Raw genomic sequence first — 24787 nt, 5'->3', positions numbered from 1 at the left:
TGGGTTTTGTGTTTGAGTCGAACTCATGTGTCTGGGTTGAGGGTGTGTCTCTGCCTGGATCCAGCTCACCCTGCTGTAGCTCACCTCTCGCCACTTCCCGCCTCCGGTCCTAGATCCAGCCAGGAACACTCAGCAGGCTCTAGATGTCGTGTTCTCTCCCCTCCAGGCAAACGTGCTGGTCCTTCTCCCTGGAATGCTCTCTCTCCAACTGCCACTCTTCCCCAGCAGTCAGCTCAGGCAACACCCTCTCTGGGGAGCCTTCCCTGACCCTACTAGTCTAAGTCTAGTGCTTCTTCCATGTTCCCGTAGGGCCGGGGCTCCCCCAAGCAGAGCTCCGGGCTCTCAACAGCCAGTTGTAATTGTTGCCTTGGCATATCCCCCGCAGACTGTCTGATTCCCTGTCATCACCCCAGAGCCCAGCCCAGGCCCTGCACCGAGCAGGGGCTCCGAAACTGTCGGCAGCACAGCAGGTAACGCTGATAGTCACACACGTCCCTACTGACTGTAGCTCTTGCTTCCTTGTAGGGAGGCAGCTTCCATGGAGCAAAAGGAATGCCAGGACCCTGCCCAGACAGATGTGGGCCAGCCTCAGCACCGACAGCCAACTCGCAGATAGCAGAGCCGTCCGCAGGGTAAGGACTGGGCCCCCACCCTCCAGGCCAGCCACGCCTGAGCAGGTGCCTGGAGGGCAAAGGGTGGTGTCTCTGTCCCTGCAGCCCTTTGCTCTTCTCTATGGAAGGCCTGGGCTTCTAGGGCAGAGATGCCGGAAAACAGAATTCTTCCTCCTTCTCCTGACTCAGTGGCCAGCTGAGTAGAACGTGGTTGCCATACTCAGGCTGGCGTGAACTTGTATGGCGAGCCCCTGGTTTTTGTCACTCTGGGTGGTTGTTCATGCTGTCTCGTGACCATACTTCCTGAGGTATGTTCTGTGGAGCACCAGTTTCTTTGGTCACAGTGGTCAGGTGACTCTGGGAAAAATACCTTGTCGTAGTCTGTGCTGCAGGACTTCTCAGAGCCTTGAAGGATGGCTCAGAGCTCACTGAGAGCATGGCGAGTCTCTGAGAGGGGGCTAGCGAGTCGTGTTTCCCCACACTTATTTGATCACGTGGACGTCTTTGGGGACAGGGGTTCCTCGGCCTGTGCTTTGGAAAACAGTTTCCAAAGGCAGGAGCGTGCACTGGTTAGGACCCAGACTTTGTAGTCAGACCTGGGTTTGAGTCCCAGCTGTCACGTTCTCGACAAGTGATTGTGGGCCAGTCACTGTACCTCTCTGAGCCTCAGTTTCCTCATCTATGGAAAGAGGATAATATTAGCACCTTGCCTCCCTTTAGGGTATTTTGAAGATTAAATATGTTGATATAGGGAAGGTAGCACAGGGTGTCCTAGAACGTGTTCCCTAATCATAGCAGGTGTATGTATAAGCTGCTTAATAATTTGTAAAACAAACCTTATCAGTGACCTCTTTGGTCATTTGCGGAACCTCAGGGAGTGGCCTTGATCCCCCGTTTACAGACATGGAAACTGGGGCTCAGAGGGAGGAAGCAACTTGCCCAAACTCATCGGGAAGAAGGCAGGGATGTGGGACCTGAGCCAGGTCCTGGAATCCTGGGCTGGGGTCCTTTGTTCTGTGTCCGAGGGCTCCCTGCCTCCACCTCTCCCATCTAGGCTTTTTTTTTTTTTGGCGGCTGCGTTGGGTCTTGCTGTGTGTGGGCTTTCTCTAGTTGCGGCGAGTGGGGGCTACTCTTCATTGCAGTGCGTGGGCTTCTCATTGTGGTGGCTTCTCTTGTTGTGGAGCACGGGCTCTAGGCGCACAGACTTCAGTAGTTGTGGTGCGTGGGGCTCAGTAGTTGTGGCTCGCAGGCTCTAGAGCACAGGCTCCGTAGTTGTGGCGCGTGGGCTTAGTTGCTCCGAGGCATGTGGGATCTTCCCGGACCAGGGATCAAACCCATGTCCCCTGCTCTGGCAGGTGGATTCTTAACCACTGCACCACCAGGGAAGTCCCTATAATGTCTTGATTTTAATGTCATGTAGAAAGTGAGAGTCTCCCTTGATCTCTATCTCCAGAGATTTGAGTGAGGAGGGGTAGGTTCTCCCACATGTACTTTTACCATTTGCTTAATTTCCTAAAACCAAGTCCTGTTAGATCTGCTGGTTTGCAGCTTGCTCTTGTTTCGTTTAATGGTCTGCCCTGGACCTCTTTCCCAGGCGAGGGTAGAGCTGTGGGTGAGTCCTGTCAGCTGGTCCTGACATGCTTCCGTTCCTCCCGCCCCCACTGCCCCCCTGGCTCCCCATTCTGGGGTTTGTGAGCTGTTTGTCGGGGCATTTTCAGCAGCAGAGGGGGGTGGGAAGTGCCTGATGTGTAATTTTGTTGACTATCCTGTTTACTGGGACAAGGTCAGCAAACCCCAGCCCTGCCCTGTAGGAGTTTCCTGTTGGTTTTGAGGAACTCTTACCTCCCCCCGCAAGAGGGGAAGCCTGAGCCGAGGTCTCTGGCCAGTGATGAGCAGGAAGCAGCAGGTCCTACTTATCTGAGATCAGAATTCCTCCTCTGTGCCAGGGAGGAATGGCATGGGCCAGCCTGAGAGGTTTTGGCCTCCAGGTTTTGGCCCTCCTCTGTCTGCCTGAGGCAGGGGCTGCTGTGTTGCATTGGCCTGAGCCTGGCCCTGAGTCCGTTCACCTGGCTGTCCTGGTGGACGGCCCGATCTTGGTCCCCCTGGACGCTCCTCTCAGGTTTTAGCCTTGAGGGTGGACAGGTGAGGTGACGGGGTTGGGGGCAGTGGGGGTGTTGCCCTGGGACCTGGGTCTAGAGATGCTCTGCTGGGGTGTAGACACCTCAGGCTGGGTTTCGGCAGGAGGAACCCCCAGCCTGGTAGCCTGGCTCGGCAGGGACCACCCTGGGAGTGAGGTCTGTGCAGAGGTGCGTCCCTCGGCTCGCGATGTTCAGCTCTCCGTCCGGACCCTCTCCCTGTCCCCTGTTTCTTTCTCCCAGTCTTTGCTGGAGTCTTTTTCCTTCTGGCACAGGCCGCTTCCTGTGGGAGCCCGGGAGCTGGCCTCTCGGTGGACGATGCCCTGCTCGCCCTCCTTCCAGCGGCAGAGCCTTCACGTCCACGGTGGCTGCGGTCCGAGCCCAGGCGGCGCGCCGGTCACGGTGAAGTTTGCCATCTCACCCACCATCGCCTCCTGGGTGAGGTTGTGTCACTTTTACAGGCGAGCAGACCAGGGCTTGAGGCACGAGGGCTCCGCCCAGAGTCGTACAGTTCAGGTGGCAGGGCCGGGATGTGAACCCGGGTCTCTTTGCCTTGGCAGCCTGTGCTCTTTCTACCCCACCTTCCGTTTGTCTCTTTCTCTAGGTTCTTGGGCTTCGGGGTGCTTCAGAGTCTCCCGAGAGCTTGTTCAAAATGCTGGTTCCCCTGGACCCATCACCGCAGGCCTGCAGAGTCCGAGTTGGGGGGTGGGCCCAGGAACCTGCACTTTGAAGACAATCCGCAGGCCGTCGTGAGGCTGGGGGTCTTCCAACTGTGCCGGCCAACACTGACCAGCGCGTCTCTGTCGGAGCCGGTCCCCACCAGCTGCCGCCAGAAGGCTCGCCCTTGGTGTGGGAGCAGGGCTGGGCTCCCTCAGGCCCTGGATTTCAGTGTGTATGTGCGAGCGGATGAGGTTTCTAGAACAGCTTTTACACCCAGCCACAAACATCTCCCTGTGCGCTTTCCCGACGCGTTTCTACTGCATCTCACATCTCGTAAAAAGTTCTTTGTTTAACCGTCTCTTGAGGACTTAAAACCTCAAAATTAAATAGACACTGCGATACAGCCTCGTGCTGGGAGCCGTGTTCCACTGGAGTAAAAGTGGCTGTAAAATTCCATGGCTCTCACATGGCACCTGGGCACCCTCAGAGGCGCCACTGCCAACCTCATGCCCCCGGCAGAGTTGGCCTGTTGGCAAACGTGCTGACTGGGTGGGGCGGCATAGGAATCCTTCTGTCACAACTCCCGGCTGGTGCCCTGGGTCAGGATCCCTGGGGGCAGCCCCCCACCAGCCCAGAGAGCCAGGCAACAGACGGCTTACCCTCGGCCAGGCCCCCTTGGTCCCAGTCCCCTTGGATCTCAGCAGATGAGTCTGCGGCCTCCCTTGGGTGCTCCTGCCCCCTTTTCGTACGCTGTCTAGGAAAGCGGCGCTGGTGTTCAAAGCAGATCAAGGCCTGTCTTCAAGGCCCTTCTGCCCACCATGGGCCCAGACCCAGCACCTAGCTTCCGGGCTCAAACCCAGAGCTGGGCTCCCCCGCAAAGTTTCCTGAGTATGGCCTGCTAGAGTTCCCTGCAGAGACCTTGATTCCATGTACCCCTCTGGAAATGGGGGTCTTGTCCCAGGAAGCATTTCCAGGGTTCTCTGTGTGCCCAGGTAGGTCCAGGAGACCTGCTGGCCTTTGAGACAGGTGGGCACAATGGAAAGGCAGACCTGGGTGATCTTCCCCACCATCTTCTTCTAGCTGTGTGGCCTTGGGCAGGTCAGTTAACCTCTCTGGGCCTCAGATTTCACACCCCTAAAGGGACTGATAAAACCTCCCATGATGGTAACAGCAGCTGACGTTACAGAGTCTTGCTGCGTGGCAGGCCCTGAGCCAAAAGCTTTCCGTGGGCCGCCTCGTTCAGTCCTCTCCACTGCCCTACCAGGAGTAGACTCAGCGGCCACTTCATGGATGAGGAAACCAGAGCCCTGGGAGGGAAGTGACTTTCCCAAGGTCACATGCTGGTGAAGTGGGGAGCCGCCGTACCTGTGTTCCTGGAAATTGGGCGCCGAGGCCCAGGAAGTGCCAGGCGCAATGCTGGCCGGCAGTCCACGTCAGTGACCCGGAGCTCATGTCAGTAACACGCCAGCCTGGTGGGGTGAGGGGATGGCCTGAGCCTCAGGCCTGGCCTGCTGCCTGTGAGTGCTTGGCTCGGGGAACCATTGCGGGAAGCCCCAGGTGGGTGTCCTTCACCTGTCACCCTTCCCCCCCACCCCCGCCAGGCCACCTGTACCCTTGCAAGTTTGCATGAGGAGCATGAGGACCAACCTGTTTGGGAGGCCCAGCCCACATGGAGAGGAGTTTGGAACGGAAACTTGTTCCCTCCCCCCTCCCACCCTGGGCGTCTCTCCTCTTCTTTCCCCAGAAAGTGAGGGTGTGCCCTTCTACGCAGGGTGCATGGAGCCAGGTGGTGCCCCCAGCCCGCACTCTCCCCGGCTGGGTGTGGGGACCTCCAGGGCAGTGCCTGTGCTGGGGCGGGTGCGGGCCGTGTGCACCAGAGCGGGCCCTCTCCTCCCCTCCTGCTCTGGGGGCAGAAGAGGCCCCAGGGTGCTGACCAAGGAGCAGATTCACAGGCCCAGAGCACTCCCAGGACAAGCCCCGTGACCCAGTGTCTTCCTCCAGCCTCTTGGGTGTGGCCCTTCCCCCTTCCCTGGGGGAGCCTTGGAGGGACAGCCTCCCCAAGGTACCAGGAGGGGCGAGAGGTGGGGTGAGGGGCGCAAGCCTCCTACCTCCCCTCCCTCCCGCCTGGGAAGTTTTCCCAGCCTCTCTATTTGGGCTATAACAAAAGGCTCTCTGTGCCCTGTTTACCCACAGCCTAGCCTGCCTGCCACGGCTCAGGTGTGAAAGCCAAATCTCTGCAGGCCAGCATAGGGGTGGAGCATGCTTGGGTGGTCGCCCAAGGGGGCAGCGTGTCATTTCTTTGACTTCTTTCCCCATCTGTGAGAAGCTGCAGGAGGAAATCAACAACGTGGACCAGGCTGGACACCTGAGGGGTGGTTCTGCGAACCGCTCACCAGCTCTCTGTCTCTGTCCTGTCCTGGGGTCCTGAGCCTGGGCTCCAGAAGTTCAAGGCCATTGAGTATGGTCTCTGAGTCCTGGGAGGTCCTGGGGGCCTTGGGGAAGCTTGGAGGTATTTGTGCTTGTGGCTTAGCGCTCTCCTGGGTGTCTTCCCCCACTAAATTCTGGGTGGGTTTCTGCAATGGCATGTGGGTTAGGATAAGTGTAGTGCACCTTCCTCTGTGCCAGGCCTTGGGTTGTCCCATAATATGTGCATTATGTTATTTTTAATTCTCACAATAAGCCTCTGAGGTACTGTAATATTCCCATTTTACAGGTGAAGAAACTGTGGCTTAGAGAAGAAAAGTCATTCGTCCCGGGGTCTGAGCTCACTCACCCTGAGGTTTTGCTTCCCTGCGCCCTGTCGAAGCGTGTGTGTTACCTGGGTAGGGCAGGCAGGGGCAAGCTAACCTTTTTCTTACATGATAGATGGCAGGTACTTCTCGTAAACTCTTTTACAATATTTAGAAACGACTCAGTGAGGGAGGTCTTTTGTTTTTTTCCCAAGTCTTTTTTTCTTCTCACAAAAGTAGCAAATTTAAGTACCACATACTGGAATCATGAAGTAGTTGTCGTTTTGTGACATTTTATACTGTTTTATCATGCATGATACATCATATATTTTATATGCTGGTCAACATCTTTTATTTTATTATTACTTAATATCCCTTGGACATCTTTTGGGTCACTGTATACAGATCTGTGAGGTAGGTAGCACTGTTCTTATTTTAAAGTTGCAAAAACAGAGGCTTGGGCTAAATAATTTGCCTGGAGTCATGGAATTATTTCATGCTTGAGCTGGATTTGAACCCGTGTCTCCCCAGTTCTGAAGCTATTGCTCTTCACACTCCCCGAGGTCTGCCTGCCGCCACGGGGAGGAGAGGGGCTCTCTGGGTTGCCCTAGTTCTGCTGCAGGAACCTGGTCCTGCTTCTCTGCACCTTCGTGTGCTGCACAGTGGGAAGGATCTAGCTGCATCCTACGCACTTCTGCATCTCCCTGGGGCAGGGCAGGACCAGGCAGGGGTGATGCTGAATTCTGCAGTGTCCTCAAAGGCCGCAGGTGCCTCTGCGCCAGCCAGGTGCAGGCCAGTTGGAAGGAGGACCTGAATCTGCTGCCCTGGCGATCATCTAGTAGAGGCTGCCACCAGCTGAGCCCAGCAGGTGTGAGGACCAGAGAGAGGAGCAGCCAGGAGTAGAAACAGATGCTTGTTCCGGTAAATTTTGTATGAAATAGTTTAAGCACACATGAAAGTTATAAAACTAGAGCAGATATCTTTGTACCCAGGACTCAGCTTTGTGCAACTTTCATGTTTGGCAATAATTGCTTCAGAGAGAGAGAGAGAGAGAGAGAGAGAGAGAGAGACACACACACACACACACACACACACACACACACACACACACACCCCAGGTGAAATTAGCATCTTGGTTTTGGGGCTCTCCATGCATGTGTTTATTTATTTAGGGCTGCATTGGGTCTTCGTTGCTACACGCGGGCTTTCTCTAGTTGCGGTGAGCGGGGGCTACTCTTCATTGTGGTGCGGGGGCTCCTCATTGCGGTTGGCTTCTCTGGTTGCGGAGCACGGGCTCTAGGCGTGAGGGCTTCAGTAGCTGTGGCACATGGGCTCAGTAGTTGTGGCTCACAGGCTCTGGAACGCAGGCTCAGTAGTTGTGGCACATGGGCTTAGTTGCTCCGTGACATGTGGGATCTTCCCGGACCAGAGCTCGAACCCGTGTCCCCTGCATTGGCAGGCGGATTCTTAACCACTGAGCCACCAGGGAAGCCCCCGTGCATGTGTTTATACCTTCACTACACTTGGATATGTACATTACAGAAAACCTTATATAAGGTATGTATTATTCTATAGCTTGTTTTTGGGTTCAACCTTGTTTTGGGGTCTGTCCATGTTGGCACGTGTAGCTAAAGTTCACTAACTTTACTGCTTTAGCATTTCACCGGATGCTTAGAGCAATTTATATTTTCTCCTGTTGACGGACATCTAGGTTGTTGATTTTTTGCTATTAGGAACAGCTCCGGAGCGATCATTCTTGCCTGTGGCTTCATGCGTATGTGTAAAGTGACTCTAAGATCTTTCCCTGGGAGCAAAATTGCTCCGTCGTTGGAGGATGTATACATACATTCTATCTCCTCATTTAAGAATTCAACATTTTTGCCAATCGCAAGGGAGAGAAATGGCATGTGACTGTCTTAATTTGCATTCCCCGATTAGTAATGAGATTAAGAATTGTTTCATCCATGAATTTCCTTTTGTATTTTTCTCCCATAAATTGTCTAGCCATATGTTTTGCCATTTTTTGCCTGTTGGATTGTCTTTTTCATATATTTGTAGCAGTTCTATATTTGTTCTGGATATTAATCCTTTGGTAGTTATACCTATTGCAAATATCTCCTCCAGGTCTGTGGTTTCTTTTCGTTTGTTTATTATTATGTCCTTTGATGTGCTTTTGCATTTTAACTTTAATGTGATCAATAGATCAATCTCTTCCTGTAAGGATTTGTATTCTTTGTGATAAGAAATCCTTCCATGTCTTAAAGACATCGAGATGGTCTCTTAGATTTTTCTTTTAACACTTTCAAGTTTTACTTTAGGTCTTTAACTCATTGGAATTTATTTTCCTGTAAGGAGGTAGATGGGGCTATGCTTTTTTCATGTGAGTAACTAAGCCAGCTCCTTTCATGGACACCCATTTTTTCCCCCGAACCTGCATAGCCGACCCTGTCATGTCTAAGTTTCCAGAAATTTCGCGGTCTGTTTCTAGACTCGCTCTTCCAGTCCTCCGGTCCATCCATCCATCCCTATATCAGCACCACACTGGCTGAATTCCTAGAGCTTTATAGTAAGTCTCCTCCCACGTTATTCTTCCGAATTGTTTTAGCTATTCTTGATCCTTTGGCATCTTGATTTTTTTTTTTTTTTTTTTTTTTTTTCCGTACGCGGGCCTCTCACTGTTGTGGCCTCTCCGGTTGCGGAGCACAGGCTCCGGACGCGCAAGCTCAGCAGCCATGGCTCACGGGCCCAGCCGCTCCGCGGCATGTGGGATCTTCCCGGACCGGGGCACAAACCCGTGTCCCCTGCATCAGCAGGCAGACTCTCAACCACTGCGCCACCAGGGAAGCCCTGGAATCTTGATTTTTTAAAATCTTTTTTCTTAATTACCTGAGTAACATATGCTTATAATAGAAAATAGAGGTAAGTTTGGGGTGAAAAAAGATTATAAACAGCTAATCTCACCGCCAATATTTTTCAAATATACGTCTAAGTTATTGCAGGAGGCTTATTACTCTATCACAGTTTTGTTACCTACTTTTTGCATTTAACATATTTTGTCATGTCATCAAGTGTTTTGCTCTAACATGTTTTCATTATTTCATAGTATTCCATCATCTGATCATTTAATAGGTATTTAACCAATCACCCAGTAACAGGCATCTAGATTGTTTCCAGTTTTCCTGGGGTATAAATAACACCGTGATGAATGTTCCTGTGACTAAACCTTTGTCCCAGAGTCTTTCCCTGACAATTGCCAACCTCCCTCCTACTTCCTCTCCCTCCTGGCTCAGCCCAGTTCAGCAAACCTTTACTCTACCTTCGGTATTCTGGGCTCTGCACAGAGACTGGGATGAATCTGGAGTGGTCCCCATCCTGTAGGGCTCCCAGTCTACCCCCATCCCCACCCCTTGGTGGTCTCTTGGTCATGAGCTTTACCTGGTACAGCCAGGGTGAACCCCACCTCACTGGTAGGTGTCAAGCCCTGACCTCCAGGAGGGCAAGTCTGTAGCTTTAAACAATGCATCTGTTTTGGAAGAAGGAGGATTAGCTGGACTGGAGCTCAGAGGACAGCAGGGCATGGGGCCTTTTTGTCTTTCTCAGCCACCTCGATTTCAACCCTTTAATCTTTGCCCTCTATTCAGGATCCTCTGCAAATTCTCCATCTCTTGGGGCAGAGATCTGATCGGACCCGACTCCCCATCACCCTCCCGAGATTGCCCTCTGAGAGCCACAAAAGAACACCTGAACTCTCCACCTGAGAGCTTATTTTTTTCTTTCTTTTCTTCTAGACTCTATTTATTTTAAATTCTGTACTACTTTTCAATCACAAAGGTAAGGCATGCTGGTAAAAATTCCAGTTCCCTTTCATCCTGCCTCCTATTCCCACTCTAAGAGGGAGCCGTTCCCCAGGTTGGTCAGGGTTTATCAGCATGGGATTGTATTTATTTATTATTCTGGATCTCGCTTTTTTCCAAAATGGCATTACATACAGAGCTCCTTTATTCTGCTGAAAAGGCCCTGTTGTATTCTAGAGGCTTCTTTAAGGGACCAGGATCTGCTTTCTGCGCGCCTCCTTTGTGCCTGGCCCCACCTAACTCTGCCCCTTTGCCAGCTGTCAGGGCAGGTGTCTTGGGTGCTTTTCCTTCTTCCATTTCCTTCCTTCGTGCTCAGGTTCTGCGCTCTTTTCATCTACCCATCGACTGCCTGTTGAAGTCAGGATTGCTGTCGGGGGCCAGGTCTGCATCTGTCTTAGCCTCATTCCACAGATGGGGGAACTAAGGCTTGGAGAGGTGAAGTCATCTGCCCAGCATCACTCCATTGCTGAGTGGCAGAGCCCAGGCTGGCCCGGCTGGCCCTCTCCCTCCAAGCTCCCATCACTGTTCTTCCTTGCTCTCCACCTGCCTGAGATCCCCGCCACAGGCTGTCGGGGAAACCTCACTCCTGTGACTTCCTGATAGTCCTGAGAGCTTGGCAGGGCATCTGTTACCATGTGCATTTTATGGATGGGTAACCAAGTCTTGGCTGCTGGAGGCGCCTCTCCCTCCCTGTTGGCTGTAGGCAGGGACTGCCAGGACCAGGGAGTGTCTGTGGTGGTGCCAGTGGGAAGGGAGGTGTCAGGGTGGGCAGAGGCCTGGATCACTGTGCCCCCTGGTACCTTGACCACCTTATACAAAATGTGGGCACATCCATGACAGATTCTCTGTTCCCTTCCTGATGGGGAAACTGAGGCCCCAGGAGAGAAGCTGTTGCACACCTCTGCTAGGGGCAGTCCTGGCTGTGGAGGACCGGAGGTCTCAGTGCAGGGAAGGGATGAATGCACTGCCTACAGGAAACTTCCTGAAAAGGGAACTTTCCGTAACTAGGAAAACAGGCCCCTTTTCCCTTATGGTGCTTTCTTGACCACCCCCAGGTGTGCCCTGGGGCAGCTGTCAGCTGGGACCTGCTCCATCTGAATGGCTTCCTGGAAGGGCTACTTGTCAGTGCTCCACCCCAGCACTGGGTTTGAAGGTGGCCTCTAATCCCTGACAGGCAGTGTGAAGTTGGGCACGTGACTTCTCTCCCCAAGCCTCAGTTTCCATATCTATAAAATGGGCATGAGGAATATTATTCAGCCTAGAAAAGGAAGGAACCTCTGGCACCTGCTAAGACATAGATGAACCTTGAGGACATTATATTAAGTGAGAGAAGCCAGTCACAAAAAGACAGATATTGTATAATTCTACTTATATGAGATACCTAGAGTAGTCAAATTCATAGAGATAGAAAGGAAAATGGTGGTTGCCAGGGGCTGGGGAGGTGGGAATGGGGAGTCGTGTTCAGTGGGGACAGAGTTTCAGTTCTGCAAGGTGAAAAGAATTCCGGAGATGGATGGTTGGTGATGGTTGCGCAACAAAGTGAGCGTGCTTAATGCCACTGAACTGTTATGGTTAAAACACTAAAAATGGTTAAAATTGTAAATTTTATATTTTGTGTATTTTACCACAATAAAACTGTTGTGAGAAAAAAAGAAAGGGTGCCAAAACAGTGTGCACCTCTTGGGCTCCTGAGGATTCTGGGCTGGGCCGGGCCGTCATTCTCAGAAGGGAGCTGTTCCCCCCAGGGCCCTCAGGGGCGGGCAGGAACCCGGAGGGGGCCCAAAGCTGCCTCAGCTTCCTCCCTTGCCCCGCCCATCTGAAGCTGTGGCCCCGCCCACCACCGAGGCCCCGCCCTTCCCCACCCCACTTCTTCCCCATCCTTCCTCAGGTGCTCTCTTGATAGCTTTATTGAGCACCTGCTGTGTGCGGTAGACCCTTGTCCTCCAGCAGCATCTGGAGGAAGGGTTGAAGGTTGATGACACCAGCGCAGACTGCCGGCTGCCCTACTCTGTCCTAAGTGCTTTAGAAGCGTGGAGTCCCCTGGGCTCTTCCGGGCAGCCCTGCGAGGAATCTGCCCCTGGCATTTGTGAAGAACCTGAGGCTGAGAGCCAGGGAGGACCCTGCCCGAGGCCAAGGCAGCAGCAGAGCCCTGGCCTGCACACAGGTCACATGCTTTCGGCTGCTGGCTCCCCCCTGTCACCTCCACTCCAGAGGGGCTGCCCCGACCACCTGGCCGTCTCCTCTTGGAGGCCAGTCGTGGGGAAGGCGCGGTCCCTGGCACCCTGGGGACTAAAGCCTGGGCTTTGGCACCTGCACCTTCTTTCCAGATTTCCCCGAAAACGCCATCAGAGAGGGGCAGTGACTTGTCCAGAGTCCCACAGTGAATTGGTGGCAGAGGTGAGGCAGAAACACGGTGCAGCTAACGGGTGACCCCTCCCAGACAGGTCCCCCACATGAGGCCGGGCCTGCCCTTCTAAGCTGTGTGACCTGGGCCCCTGGCTCTGCCCCTCTGAACCTCTGAGGCCTCCTCGGCACAGTGGAATGGGCGCAGGCCTGGGCTGAGGAGGCACCAGCAGCCTCGGGGACCAGCACAGGACCGTCCCCTGCACGAAGCCCTTCTCAGCAGGGAGGTGGCATCCATCTCTCCTGCCGTAGCCATGGCTGCCCCCTGCCCTGACTCGAGTCTAGTTATTTGGACACTCCTCTGTCTCTCCCACCCCTCCCCACAGGCTCACACTGGCCCGAGAGCCCCCTGAGGCAGGGGCCTTTTATTGGTCACATTTATTACCCATAGAGGAACGGGCCAGGGGCTGAACGGAGAGCTTAGAGCGTGCTTCGAGACAGGTGTTTGGGGGCCGGGGGGCGGGAGGAGCCAGACACGCTCAGTGGATGGGACTGTCTCCTACCTCTTGGAGCCTCAAGGTCCCTCACCTGTGACGGAGCTGTGGCCAGTTCCCACCTCAGACCCAGAAGGAGCTAGGAAGGCGACACAAGCAAAGCCCCAGGACAGCAGGGGCCGGGAGACAGCTCCTCAGCGGAGAGGCTGAGTGTTCTCCAGTACGCGACACCCCCACACCCCGAAACAGTGACGTGGCAACCACATCCTGCCTGGTCATCAGCTGCCCCCACCCCCAGCGTCTGGCATCCTGCCCTGGCAGTCTCATCCTGGACTCTCCAGGGGCAGGCTGTTGCACATTCTTGTGCCCTCTGTCCTGGCCCCTCCTATCTTCTGGTCCCCAGTCTTTGGGCGCCTGCCTGGATGTGGACTCTGGGAGCCAGGAAGGGAGGGAGGAGTGTCGGGGTGTCTTTCAGCTGGGGGCCGGCTGCGTGATTCAGCAAGCCCTTCCTGGATGGCTGCTTGCCCAGGAGTGTGGGTGGTGTGAGGGGCCAGCTGGTCATTAGAGGGCCCGGGCCTTCCTGTGGGGCAGGCTCTCACCCTGGCCTGTGAGTCCCGGCCTCACCAGGAGGGCTGACCCCGGGGCTGGAGCTGCCGGCTCAGGGCAGGTGGTAGTGGTGTCTGCTGGCCTTGCGGTGACCTGAGCTCTGGGAACCCCGGGGGTGCAGGGAAGCTGAACTCCTGGGCTCCATCTCTTGGCTCTGCCCTGCGTGGGGTCTTGGGCAGGTGGACAGCAAGCCTGTGCAGTGGTGAGAATCCGAGTGGGGAGGTGGAGGGACAGGCCTGAGTTGGATCTCGGTTCTGGCCCTGAGTAGTAGAGTGACACTGGGCGGGTGACTCTCCCCTGAGCCTCAGTCGTCCCATCTGTGAAATGGGGCCAAAGATAGACCCTGCATCTGGATGTCAAAGGGACCTCACGAGGAGGATTCCATGGTAAGGACCAGCCTGGTGCCTAGCACATGTTCTCTGTTGAGCACCGCTATTCCCTCAAGGGGTCTAGGTTTGCTTTCCTCCTGTCCTCACCCATCCCGGCGTGCCCGAGGAAGATGAGATGGGAAGCATCTGGTGTTTGCAGGGAGGCCCTGTTTTATGAAGTGTTTGTTACTATTGTCACTATTAATATTATAAATAATCAAAATAATGTGGCCCCGTCCCATAACCTGGGCACCCTTGTGCCTCTCCCAACAGAAACAGACCCATTTGTCAAAACACAGGTATTTAGGGACTTCCCCAGCAGCCCAGTGTTTAGGAATCTGGGCTTCTACTGCAGGGGGCACGGGTTTGATTCCTGGTCAGGGAACTAAGATCCCGCATACTGCGCGGCACAGCCAAAAAAAAAAAAGTGAGTTCATACTAAGCCCCCTTTTCTGCATTTGGCTTTTCTCACTTTTTGAATAAATCTCTTCGCTTTTCTCACACTTTGAATAAATCTCTTCGGACCACTGGCGCAGCTTCGTGGCAGCTGGTTCTGAGTGAACTGGAAATTTTTAACTAGCCCCTCTGCTTGGTCTGATCATTAACAGGATGGGGTCTAGACAGGAATTCAGGAATGCTCCTGCTGAAACGTGGGGGTCCCTGTGAGGCTGCTTTCGCAGTCTGTCAGCGTGACCTGGATCTCAGTGCTCAGCCTTCCTGTCTATGGAATGGGGAGGCTGCCTGCCTTCCCTCTGGTGGTTTCCCAGCCACCTGGTGAACCATATGGTTTCTGGGCAGAGGCCGATCCGTGGGCCGGCCCATGAGTGTTGCCCAGCTAGTGTGACTCACAGCTAGACTTGAGGTAGAATTTTGGACAGTGGGTCCACTGTCTCCTGCCTCTGACCCCCGGGTTTCAGAAAGCCAGGCCACCCTGCAGTAACCCCCTCCCGTGGGTCCCTTTCAGGTTGAACCATGATTCCGGTGACAGAGCTCCGCTACTTTGCGGACACGCAGCCAGCATACCGGATCCTGAAGCCCTGGTGGGACGTGTTCACCGACTACATCTCCATCGTCATGCTGATGATCGCGGTTTTTGGCGGCACGCTGCAGGTCACCCAGGACAAGATGATCTGCCTGCCGTGTAAGTGGGTCACCAAGGACTCTTGCAACGACTCGTTCCGGGGCTGGGCAGCCCCCGGCCCAGAGCCCCGCTACCCCAACTCCACCATCTTGCCGACCCCCGACGCTGGCCCCACGGGCATCAAGTACGACCTGGACCGGCACCAGTACAACTATGTGGACGCCGTGTGCTACGAGAACCGCCTGCACTGGTTCGCCAAGTACTTCCCCTACCTGGTGCTTCTGCACACACTCATCTTCCTGGCCTGCAGCAACTTCTGGTTCAAGTTCCCTCGCACCAGCTCGAAGCTGGAGCACTTTGTGTCCATCCTGCTCAAGTGCTTCGACTCGCCGTGGACCACGCGAGCCCTGTCGGAGACGGTGGTGGAGGAGAGCGACCCCAAGCCGGCCTTCAGCAAGATGAATGGCTCCACGGACAAGAAGTCGTCGACGGTCAGTGAGGACGTGGAGGCCACCGTGCCGATGCTGCAGCGGACCAAGTCCCGGATCGAGCAGGGCATCGTGGACCGCTCGGAGACGGGCGTGCTGGACAAGAAGGAGGGGGAGCAGGCCAAGGCGCTGTTCGAGAAGGTGAAGAAGTTCCGGACGCACGTGGAGGAGGGGGACATCGTGTACCGCCTGTACATGCGGCAGACCATCATCAAGGTGATCAAGTTCATCCTCATCATCTGCTACACTGTCTACTACGTGCACAACATCAAGTTCGACGTGGACTGCACCGTGGACATCGAGAGCCTGACGGGCTACCGCACGTACCGCTGCGCCCACCCGCTGGCCACGCTCTTCAAGATCCTGGCGTCCTTCTACATCAGCCTGGTCATCTTCTACGGCCTCATCTGCATGTACACGCTCTGGTGGATGCTCCGGCGCTCCCTCAAGAAGTACTCGTTCGAGTCCATCCGCGAGGAGAGCAGCTACAGTGACATCCCCGACGTCAAGAACGACTTCGCCTTCATGCTGCACCTCATCGACCAGTACGACCCACTCTACTCCAAGCGCTTTGCCGTCTTCCTGTCGGAGGTGAGTGAGAACAAGCTGCGGCAGTTGAACCTCAACAACGAGTGGACGCTGGACAAGCTGCGGCAGCGGCTCACCAAGAACGCGCAGGACAAGCTGGAGCTGCACCTGTTCATGCTCAGCGGCATCCCCGACACCGTGTTCGACCTGGTGGAGCTGGAGGTGCTGAAGCTGGAGCTGATCCCCGACGTGACCATCCCGCCCAGCATCGCGCAGCTCACAGGCCTCAAGGAGCTGTGGCTGTACCACACAGCCGCCAAGATCGAGGCACCCGCCCTGGCCTTCCTGCGCGAGAACCTGCGGGCGCTGCACATCAAGTTCACGGACATCAAGGAGATCCCGCTGTGGATCTACAGCCTGAAGACGCTGGAGGAGCTGCACCTGACAGGCAACCTGAGCGCCGAGAACAACCGCTACATCGTCATCGACGGGCTGCGTGAACTCAAGCGGCTCAAGGTGCTGCGGCTCAAGAGCAACCTGAGCAAGCTGCCGCAGGTGGTCACGGACGTGGGCGTGCACCTGCAGAAGCTGTCCATCAACAACGAGGGCACCAAGCTCATCGTCCTCAACAGCCTCAAGAAGATGGCCAACCTGACGGAGCTGGAGCTGATCCGCTGCGACCTGGAGCGGATCCCCCACTCCATCTTCAGCCTCCACAACCTGCAGGAGATCGACCTCAAGGACAACAACCTCAAGACCATCGAGGAGATCATCAGCTTCCAGCACCTGCACCGCCTCACCTGCCTTAAGCTGTGGTACAACCACATCGCCTACATCCCCATCCAGATCGGCAACCTCACCAACCTCGAGCGCCTCTACCTGAACCGCAACAAGATCGAGAAGATCCCCACCCAGCTCTTCTACTGCCGCAAGCTGCGCTACCTGGACCTCAGCCACAACAACCTGACCTTCCTCCCCGCCGACATCGGCCTCCTGCAGAACCTCCAGAACCTGGCTGTCACGGCCAACCGGGTGAGTGGCCCGTGGCGGGGGTGCTCCTGAGTGTGGAGTCTTCAGCTGTGCTTCCCAGGACCCCCTGGGAGGAGCTGGTTGAAAATACAGATTCCCAGGCCCCCGGACCAGACCTGCTAATTAGAATCTGTGGGGTTGGAATCTGTTCTGCCGCAGAACGTGGCAGGGTTCACCTGCCAGGAGGGATGGTGTGGTCAGGCGGGGCCTGTCCCCGAGGTGGCCTTGGGCGGGTTCCTTGAAGGCAGTGATGTGCATGGGCAGGAGGTCCACGGCCTGCCCTGCTCTCTCAGAGCTCGGTCGTGGGAGGTGGGGCTTAGCCTGGAGCTTGCAGTGTCTCTCTCAGCTTGTCCTGGACCAGATTTGGAGCCCAGGATGGGCCCACCAGGGACAGAAACTTTGTGGGTGACTGGTGCAACTCCCAGCGCCACTCACACCCTTTCCCCTCTGTGTTTTGAGGGTGGCAGAGGGCAGAGTTGGGCTTAGCTGGGGCTGGTTTGTTACCACTTGCCTTTCTGGAGAGGACATTGTGCGAACCGTTGTGGGCCCGCGGTACTGGAGGCCACGCCCGGGAGACGATCGAGACCTCTGGCGGCTCCTGTGCACCAGCCCCTTGCCCGTCTGGACAAGCCCCCCACCCGAGGGCCCCTCCGCGGAAGCAGGCAGGTGGGGGTTGAGGGCAGGTGGTCCTGTGGCCTTGTGGCCTGGCCTCTGCCATGGAAACAAAGCCACAGCTGCTGGGGGGACCTCCCCCTGCCCTGCCCATCCCTTCGGGGGCCCTGCAGGGAGGTTGATATCGGAAAGAACGTCTTTCCGGTTTGTTCCTACTCCGAGTGGAAACCCTCTTGCAGTGATGAGGATGGTATCAGGGTGGACACTCCCGCTGGGGGGGGATGGAAGTGAGGCTGGGGGGGATGGAAGCCCGTGGCCGGGGGCTGGGGCACTGAGGGAGATCCAATTCAGCCAGCACCTCTGCGCCTCTGTTGCCGGCAGCAGCATGAAGCCGCCCCGTGGGTTTATGGAGCTCCTGCTCTGTGTCCACCCTGCGCTGGGCACACCCTGCTCCCAGCATCCTGTGAGTCCTCCCGGCAGGAGCTCTCTCCAGCAGCCTGGAGGCAGGCAGCCCCTGAAATGTCCCGTTCTAGGAAAGGACGTGCCTTTTGCAGCATCACCCAGATTGGAGGGTCCAGGCACCCCAGACCTATGACCACCAGAACCCCTCCCGTCTTCCCTAAGCCTCTCTCCCTGTAAACCACAGAGATTTTGACAAATCCTTTCTCCCTCCCTCAGATTATACCCGTGTGCATGTGCGAGAACGTACAGGGCTGAAGGTCAGATCCCAGGCTGCTTCACTCTGCAGAATCCGCCTCCAGGGCCTGGGACAGGCCCACCGGTCAGGAAAATTGGCCTCCCGGGGAGCAGCCCCATTTGGGGAGCATAGGACAAACACACACCTCCTTTAGCATGTTGAGGGAGACCAAGTGGCTCCCCCAGAGCACAGTGCGGGGCCAGATTGCCCCTGGATTCGGGGCTGACTTGGGCATCCCAAGGACCCCTCGTGGTGCCCGCTCTGTCCCGGGAGCTGCGTGGGCACCAGGTCTTGATGGGCCTTCCCAGCCAGTGGAGGGTGGAGGGTGCGATTCCTGACCTGTCCCCACCCCAGGCGTGGCTGCCAGGTCATGCCTGTTGGCTGAGGTCACCGCTCAGGAAGAGCTGGGGGCAGGCACGCTGTCCTGAGGAAGGAGACCCTCTGACACCCAGTGCAGCACAGTGCTCAATCATGTCCCGTCCCCGCCCGCTGGAATGCCAGAGGCCTTTGTAGGAAAAAAAGTTCACTGGGGCCAGTCCTAGTCAGGCTCCTCCTTTTAGGCAGGAGCCCCCCTCCCTTCCTCCCTCTGGGCCTGGCGGTTCCTTGTGAGCCACCCCGGGCTATGGGCTATGTGTGAGTGGACAGGCAGGGGCGAGTGTGGCCCGGCTCAGGCCCTCGGCCTCTGTTTTGTCAGGTTTAAACTCATGTTAACAAATACCTCGATAAGTGGGCGTCCACTTGTTTGGTTATTCATTGGCTCATTGATTTGGTGAATGGTTTTTGAGCGCTCCTAGTGTGGAGCAGGGAGCTGGGAACCTAGGAACAAAGAAGCCCCCGGCCGCCCATCCTGAGCTCACCTCTCTCAGGGAAAGGCAGGCAACCAGCACTTAGCACAGTGGACGAGACTAGGCTGGGGCACAGAGGAGTGGCCTCAACCCGGACTTACCCAGGGCAGGCTGGCCTCCTGGAGGAGGGGACATCTCACCTGGCCCTGCAGGACAAGGAGGAATTAGCCAGGTGAAGAGGAAAGGGAGAGTCTAGGAGGCTCTGTCCACAGAGAGCTGAGAGCCCAGGGGGAGGAGCAGCGAGCTGAGCCCCTGGAATTTGGACTTTCCCCTGAGGCCAGGGCTTGAGGAGCATCCTGTTCTTCCCACTTGGTTTCAGATAATCTGTCTCACGTCCCTCCCCTCGACCCTCTGACAACAAGGACCTTGGCTCTTTCGTCCAGTGCCTGACGTAGAGCAAAATGTTCACCGAATTCCCACTGACTGAGCGACGAAGGAATATGCTGCCTTGGAATTTAGAGAGCTTGCTGCTGCTGCAACTCGAGGGTATTGGGGGTGGGGCGAGATGAGAGGTCGAGAGCTGATAGGAAGCCCGTGGGCAGCCTCGGGCGGGGGCGAGGCCTGGACTGGCAAGGGCTGCCAGGGATGGCGAGACGGACGGAGGTGGGGGAGACTTCGGGGGTGGAATCCACAGGACATGGGCGGGATTGGATGTGGGGAGAGAGAGGTCTGACGTGACTCGAGGTTTCTCACCTGGCTTGCCTGGGTAGCTGGAGGGTCACTGAAGCCAGGTGTGGGACAAGGCACAGGTTTTCAGAGAGGACAGCATAGGTCCCCTATTGGGACATCCAAGGGACCAGGTTGAGTCATCCCCCCAGGCTCCTGGGTGAAGATGGGTCCTCGATGAGGTCACGGGGTGAAAGGATGGAGGGAAAGGGAGTCTGGCTCGAGCCTTTGGGGTGGACGGCAAAGAGCCGGGCCAGGCAGGAGCGGGTGGGCACACAGCCCACGGGGGAGTCAGGTGAAAGGAGAACAGATGCATGTCCGGTGGATTAGGAGTGACCGCTCGTGGCTCTGGCCAGGTAGTTTCCAGGGTGGGCAGCGGCAGAAGCCAGATCACGGCGCGCCAAGGAGAGAGACAGCGTCTTTCCAAGGGGTTTGTTGGGAAGCCTGGAGAGGCTCCTGGGAGGGTTGTCTCTTTTTCAAAGACCGGGTGGACCTGACGGGTAGCCAGTGCTGATGGGGGAGCCGTTGAGGTCCCTGAGGAGGTGGGAGAGGGCAGGATTGGGGTGACGGGAAATGACTTCACACCTTCAGCGCACGAGCACACCTCACGAGTGGCCCGGGTGGGGCACTGAGCCACCGAAGGCACCTTCTTTTCTCTCCACGCGCCTGGAAAGAGCTCGCTGCTGGGCTGGGGGGTGCTCCGGGGAAGGGACGTGTCGGGGGGAGAGCTCCGATGTGAGCCCCAGCTCTGCTACCTGCTGGTCCAGCCTCTCCCGCTCCCTGGCCACTGTCTGCATCACCAGAGGAGGCCAGTGTCGGGCGCAGTGGGGTCTCTGGGAGGCTCTGGCCCCTCCATCCTGCCAGAGCCCACTTCCCATCTGCCCTCTCACCTTCATGTCCCTGCTGACCTGGAAGCCACCTCTGCCCCATACCTGACCACTGGGCCACGTTGTAGCCCCAGGTCAGGAGTCCCCTTTAAAACAGTCACAGTGTCCCTCATGGCATGGCCTCTGCCTTCTCAGCGGGAAAATGGGGACGGTGACAGAGCAAGCTCCCCGTCACCCTCACATGGGCTCGGGCCCAAGTCCCTTGGCTCCTGCCCTGCTGGAAGTGTCCCTCCTGCCCACCATATCCGAAGGAGGTGGTTGTAGGAAAATAGGCTGAGTAAGAGCTCGTGTTTGTAGCTGATTGCTCACAGGAGGGCGGGGAGGAAGCTGGCTTTTATGGGGCTCTTCCCGTGTGTCAGGAGACACCGCAGGTCCCCACCCAGGCTGCACCATCAACGCTGTGGACAGTTAGAGCACGGACTGTTGAGCCAGATTCGAATCTTGGCTCCACCGCTCTCCAGCTATGAACCTGTAGGCAGGCTGGCTCCTTCAGGGCCTCAGTTATCCCGTCTGTAAAATGGAAAGAGTGTTTACAAAGTACTTACAGGTAGTTCTGAGGGTTCCGTGAGTTAATAGCATCAGTGCTCAGAGCGAACCTGCCCTGTAGTAAGTGGCATGTGGGTGTTGCCCATTATTCAGATTTTGCAAAATCAGAAGGAGGGGGCTCTGAATGGCCAACACTGGGTTCCCCGCACCCACCATCAGCCTGTGGCTTGACAGGTAAGGAAACTGAGGCCCAGGAAGGGGAAGTGATTGGTGAGCTCTCCCCAATTCTCAGCAACAATTAAGGGTATGGAATTTCCTCAGCAGGCTGCTCTGCTTTCATAAATTGTTCTTAAACCAGGCAGGACCAACAGCCTGCCTCCTGGTGAGCCCTGGGCGGTGGAGGAGGGGGTGCAATTGGGAGTAGCTGGCTAATGTGATTTGCTTCTGGGGTGCCAGGCGCTGGGAGACAGCGGGGAGCATGGCACACGCAGCCCTGCCCTCTCAGAGCTCCCTGGCTGGGGGCGACAGGGGATCAAGCAGTTTCACCACGGAAGGGATCAGTGCTGTCCGGGGGACGGACGTGGGTGCCATAGGTTACGAGGAGGTCAGGGAGGCTTCCTGGAGGAAGTGACTGCAGAGCTGAGACCTAAAGAACAGGGGAAAGTTATAGCCAGACTTGGGCCCAGATTGTGCTGGTCCCTGGGGTCTGGGGTAGCTGAAATGGGCATCAGAGAAGGTGCTGGTACCCGGGGCAGGGAAGCCCGGAGGCCCAGGTCCGAGGTGCGCCCGCCTCACTTCACGATCTGCTCCTTCCCTGTAGATCGAGGCGCTGCCCCCGGAGCTCTTCCAGTGCCGGAAGCTGCGGGCCCTGCACCTGGGCAACAACGTCCTGCAGTCACTGCCCTCACGGGTGGGCGAGCTGACCAGCCTGACCCAGATCGAGCTGCGGGGCAACCGGCTGGAGTGCCTGCCCGTGGAGCTGGGCGAGTGCCCTCTGCTCAAGCGCAGTGGCCTGGTGGTGGAGGAGGACCTGTTCAACACTCTGCCCCCTGAGGTGAAGGAGCGGCTCTGGAGGGCTGACAAGGAGCAGGCCTGAGCGCCCACGGGCGCTGAGCACGGGCCGCCCAGAACAGCCAGCAGCGGGGCCTCTGGGGAGGCCTCAGGCCCAGGAGCCCAGGAGCCCCTGACTGATGACCAGTCCAGCCTCTCGGTGGGGGTGGGGCAGGAGCTGGGCCACAGGACCGCCCCTGAGGGGCTGGCCCCTTTCTCCTCGAGACTCATGCCTCATGCCCCACGGGGCAGGCGCCTGAGGGGGAGATCAGAGACCTGTAGTCCATCTCTGAGCACAGTATTTGGACAATCAGGGCCTCCTCCCTGGAGGCCATCCCTGCCCCAGAGGCTGAGCCGACACCAGAGGTCCAGGGACACCTACTTAGTTCTTGGTATTTATTTTCTCTGCCTCCCACCCCCTCCCTCCAGATAACTTATACATTCCCAAGAAAGTTCAGTTCTGATGGGTGTCTGAGGAAGGGTGGGCTGCATTTCCCTTTTCCTTTTTTCGGTGGTTTCAAAACCATTTAGGGCCCACCCAGCCTTGAGCCGAGCGGTCCAGGGTGAACCAGCTGTGGGACGGTCACCCCAGAGGTGCCAGGCTGGGCTCTGGTGGCACGGCCTGTGGGAAAGCAGGCCACCAGGTGGAGAGACCAGGCCTGGGGTTTGCCACAGCAGTTTAGATTTTTTTTTAAGTAAAAAAAAAAAAAAAAAAAAAAAAAATTTTTAAGCTTTGAAAATTGATGGTTTGGGTACTAAAAAGAAAAAACTAAAAAAAAAAAAAAAAAGGACACTAAAGGCCAGTGAGTTGGGGTCTCAGGGTGGGACAGCAGTTCCCCTTGAGGAGAGCAGCAAGACACTGAATTGTGTTTCCTTCCCCTGGGGTGCAGGCTGCAGGATGTCTTCCGAATCTGCTGTGACCTTGGTCCAGGAGTCTGTAGTTCCTCTCCCCGCCTGGGGCGGGGGATTGTTGTGTCTTGTTTTTGGTGTCTTGTTTTCTTTCTCCTCCATGTATCTTGGCAGGCTCTCATTTCTGTGACTGTTGGCCGAAGGGAATGTTCCGGAGCTTCCAAGAAGGGAGGGGACTCGGGTTGGCTAATCCCCAGATGAACGGTGCTCCATCCCCCCACATCCCTTGTCGCGGTGTTAAGGAGCCCAGAGGAGCCCCCTCACCCGGACTCTGTTTTCTCACCTCACGCTCATGAGTTTGCCCAGTGCTACTACTGGCCTCAGCCGGTGACGTCAGTCCTGTCACCACCTGGTCCTTCACAACGGACACTTGGAGGCGGGGCCGCGGGTGAGGAGGTTGCCGCCGGGGAGGGCGGGCTCCCCAGGTTCTGGTTCCAGTTTCTGTCCCAGGCGCCTGGCATGTGCAGCCCACTCAGCGCCTGGTGGCGGCAAGCCAGCTCACTTTAGATCAGTCACCGGGGTCCCCGCTTTAGAAGGGTCCCCACCTTAGATCGATCACTTGGACATTAAGGCACGTTTTAGCGTCTCGTCTTAATGATTATGTCCACTCGTCCATTTGTGTTTTCTGCGTCGTGTCATTGGATGTAATCCTCAGAAATAATGCACACTAGCCTCTGACAACCATGAAGCAATCTGTTACACGTGGGTCTGAACTTGTAGACTCGGTTCAAATATCAAATAAATCTATAACAGAAAGTAGCCTCTGGAGGTCTCCATGTCATGGGGGGACCCTTCCCTCCGCTCTCTGAGGCCCGCTCGGCCTCGTGGACTGGTTTGTGGAGTGACTATTTATCGGGCGCCTAGAAGATAATGAACTCTGCTTCTCTGCCTGCCCCGTGAAACCGGAAGCTCCTCGGAGGCAGCTACCGGACATGAGCTGGACGCAGCCCCTGTTCCATATCCGGTGTGGGCCCCACCAGGATCCCACAACCAGCCCGTTCTCTGCTGGCTGAGGCCCAAGGTTCGGGCCCTCCTGAGCTTTGATGGGAGGGAGGGAAGGGTGCTGGAATGGGAGCCAGTAGTCTCGGGTCCTTTTCCCAGCTCAGTCATCCCCTTTGTCAAGCTGGGCAAGCCCCTTTCCTCCCGTGCCCTCCACATCCCCATCTGTGCAGTGGGCACTTCCACTCTGCTCTCATCCGTCCCTCGTAATTCCAACAGCCAGTCTCCAGGGCTCTGCAGAGGCAGGACTGACATTCACCGTGGGCAGGCCTGACCCAGCTTCTAGCCCCTTTGGGCTGGAGGTGCTGAAGGTATTGGGGTCAAGGGCAGAGGCTGGGGGAGATGGGCAGAGTTGTCTTCAGATTCTAGCTCTGCCATTTATTTAATGTGGGCCCTCGGTTTCCTCATTTATAAAATCAGGATGGTGCTGGCGACCTCACAGGATTGTTCTGGGGCTTACTCAACTTTGTGATAATTTTGCTGGTAGGTGGAGTTTTTAGCAGAGGGCCTGGCTCCTGGAAATCAATAAATGATCTATCTTCCTCCTGGCCCAGCAAGGCTTGTGCGGGCCCTGGGGCAGGGGTCTTTTGGTGAAGAAAAAAGGCCATTGTGTCCGACCTTGGCCTTAACAATGAGTCCTTACCTGCTGCTTGGGCACCTCCTCTGGGACACGCCAGAGTCTGTCCTTCCTCCCTACATGGGACTTTGAC

At 56.3% G+C, this 24787-nt stretch overlaps 1 protein-coding gene across 2 annotated transcripts; it reads left to right on the top strand.

Moving 5' to 3' along the window:
• The first annotated feature begins 523 nt into the window (after positions 1-523).
• LRRC8A (leucine rich repeat containing 8 VRAC subunit A) lies at positions 524-23834 on the top strand. 2 transcript variants are annotated; one of them, XR_014014649.1, is made up of 4 exons: positions 524-632; positions 14765-16929; positions 19400-19566; positions 21940-22028. XR_014014649.1 is itself a non-coding variant. In XM_081259788.1 (3 exons), the coding sequence occupies exons 2-3, from the start codon at positions 14773-14775 to the stop codon at positions 22213-22215; spliced, it is 2433 nt and encodes an 810-aa protein (XP_081115914.1). In that variant the 5' UTR covers positions 524-632; positions 14765-14772; the 3' UTR covers positions 22216-23834. The 2 variants fall into 2 exon arrangements, 1 of the variants encoding a protein (XP_081115914.1); XM_081259788.1 differs by lacking the exon at positions 19400-19566 and having other exon boundaries at positions 21940-23834.
• The last annotated feature ends 953 nt before the right edge of the window (positions 23835-24787 follow it).

Source organism: Mesoplodon bidens, assembly GCF_964165515.1.
Source record: "Mesoplodon bidens genome assembly, contig: HAP1_SCAFFOLD_1347, whole genome shotgun sequence".
In the NCBI taxonomy this organism is placed as follows: Eukaryota; Metazoa; Chordata; class Mammalia; order Artiodactyla; family Ziphiidae; genus Mesoplodon; species Mesoplodon bidens.
Note: the sequence above shows the minus strand (reverse complement) of the source record. Positions and strands in the feature narration are given on the sequence as shown.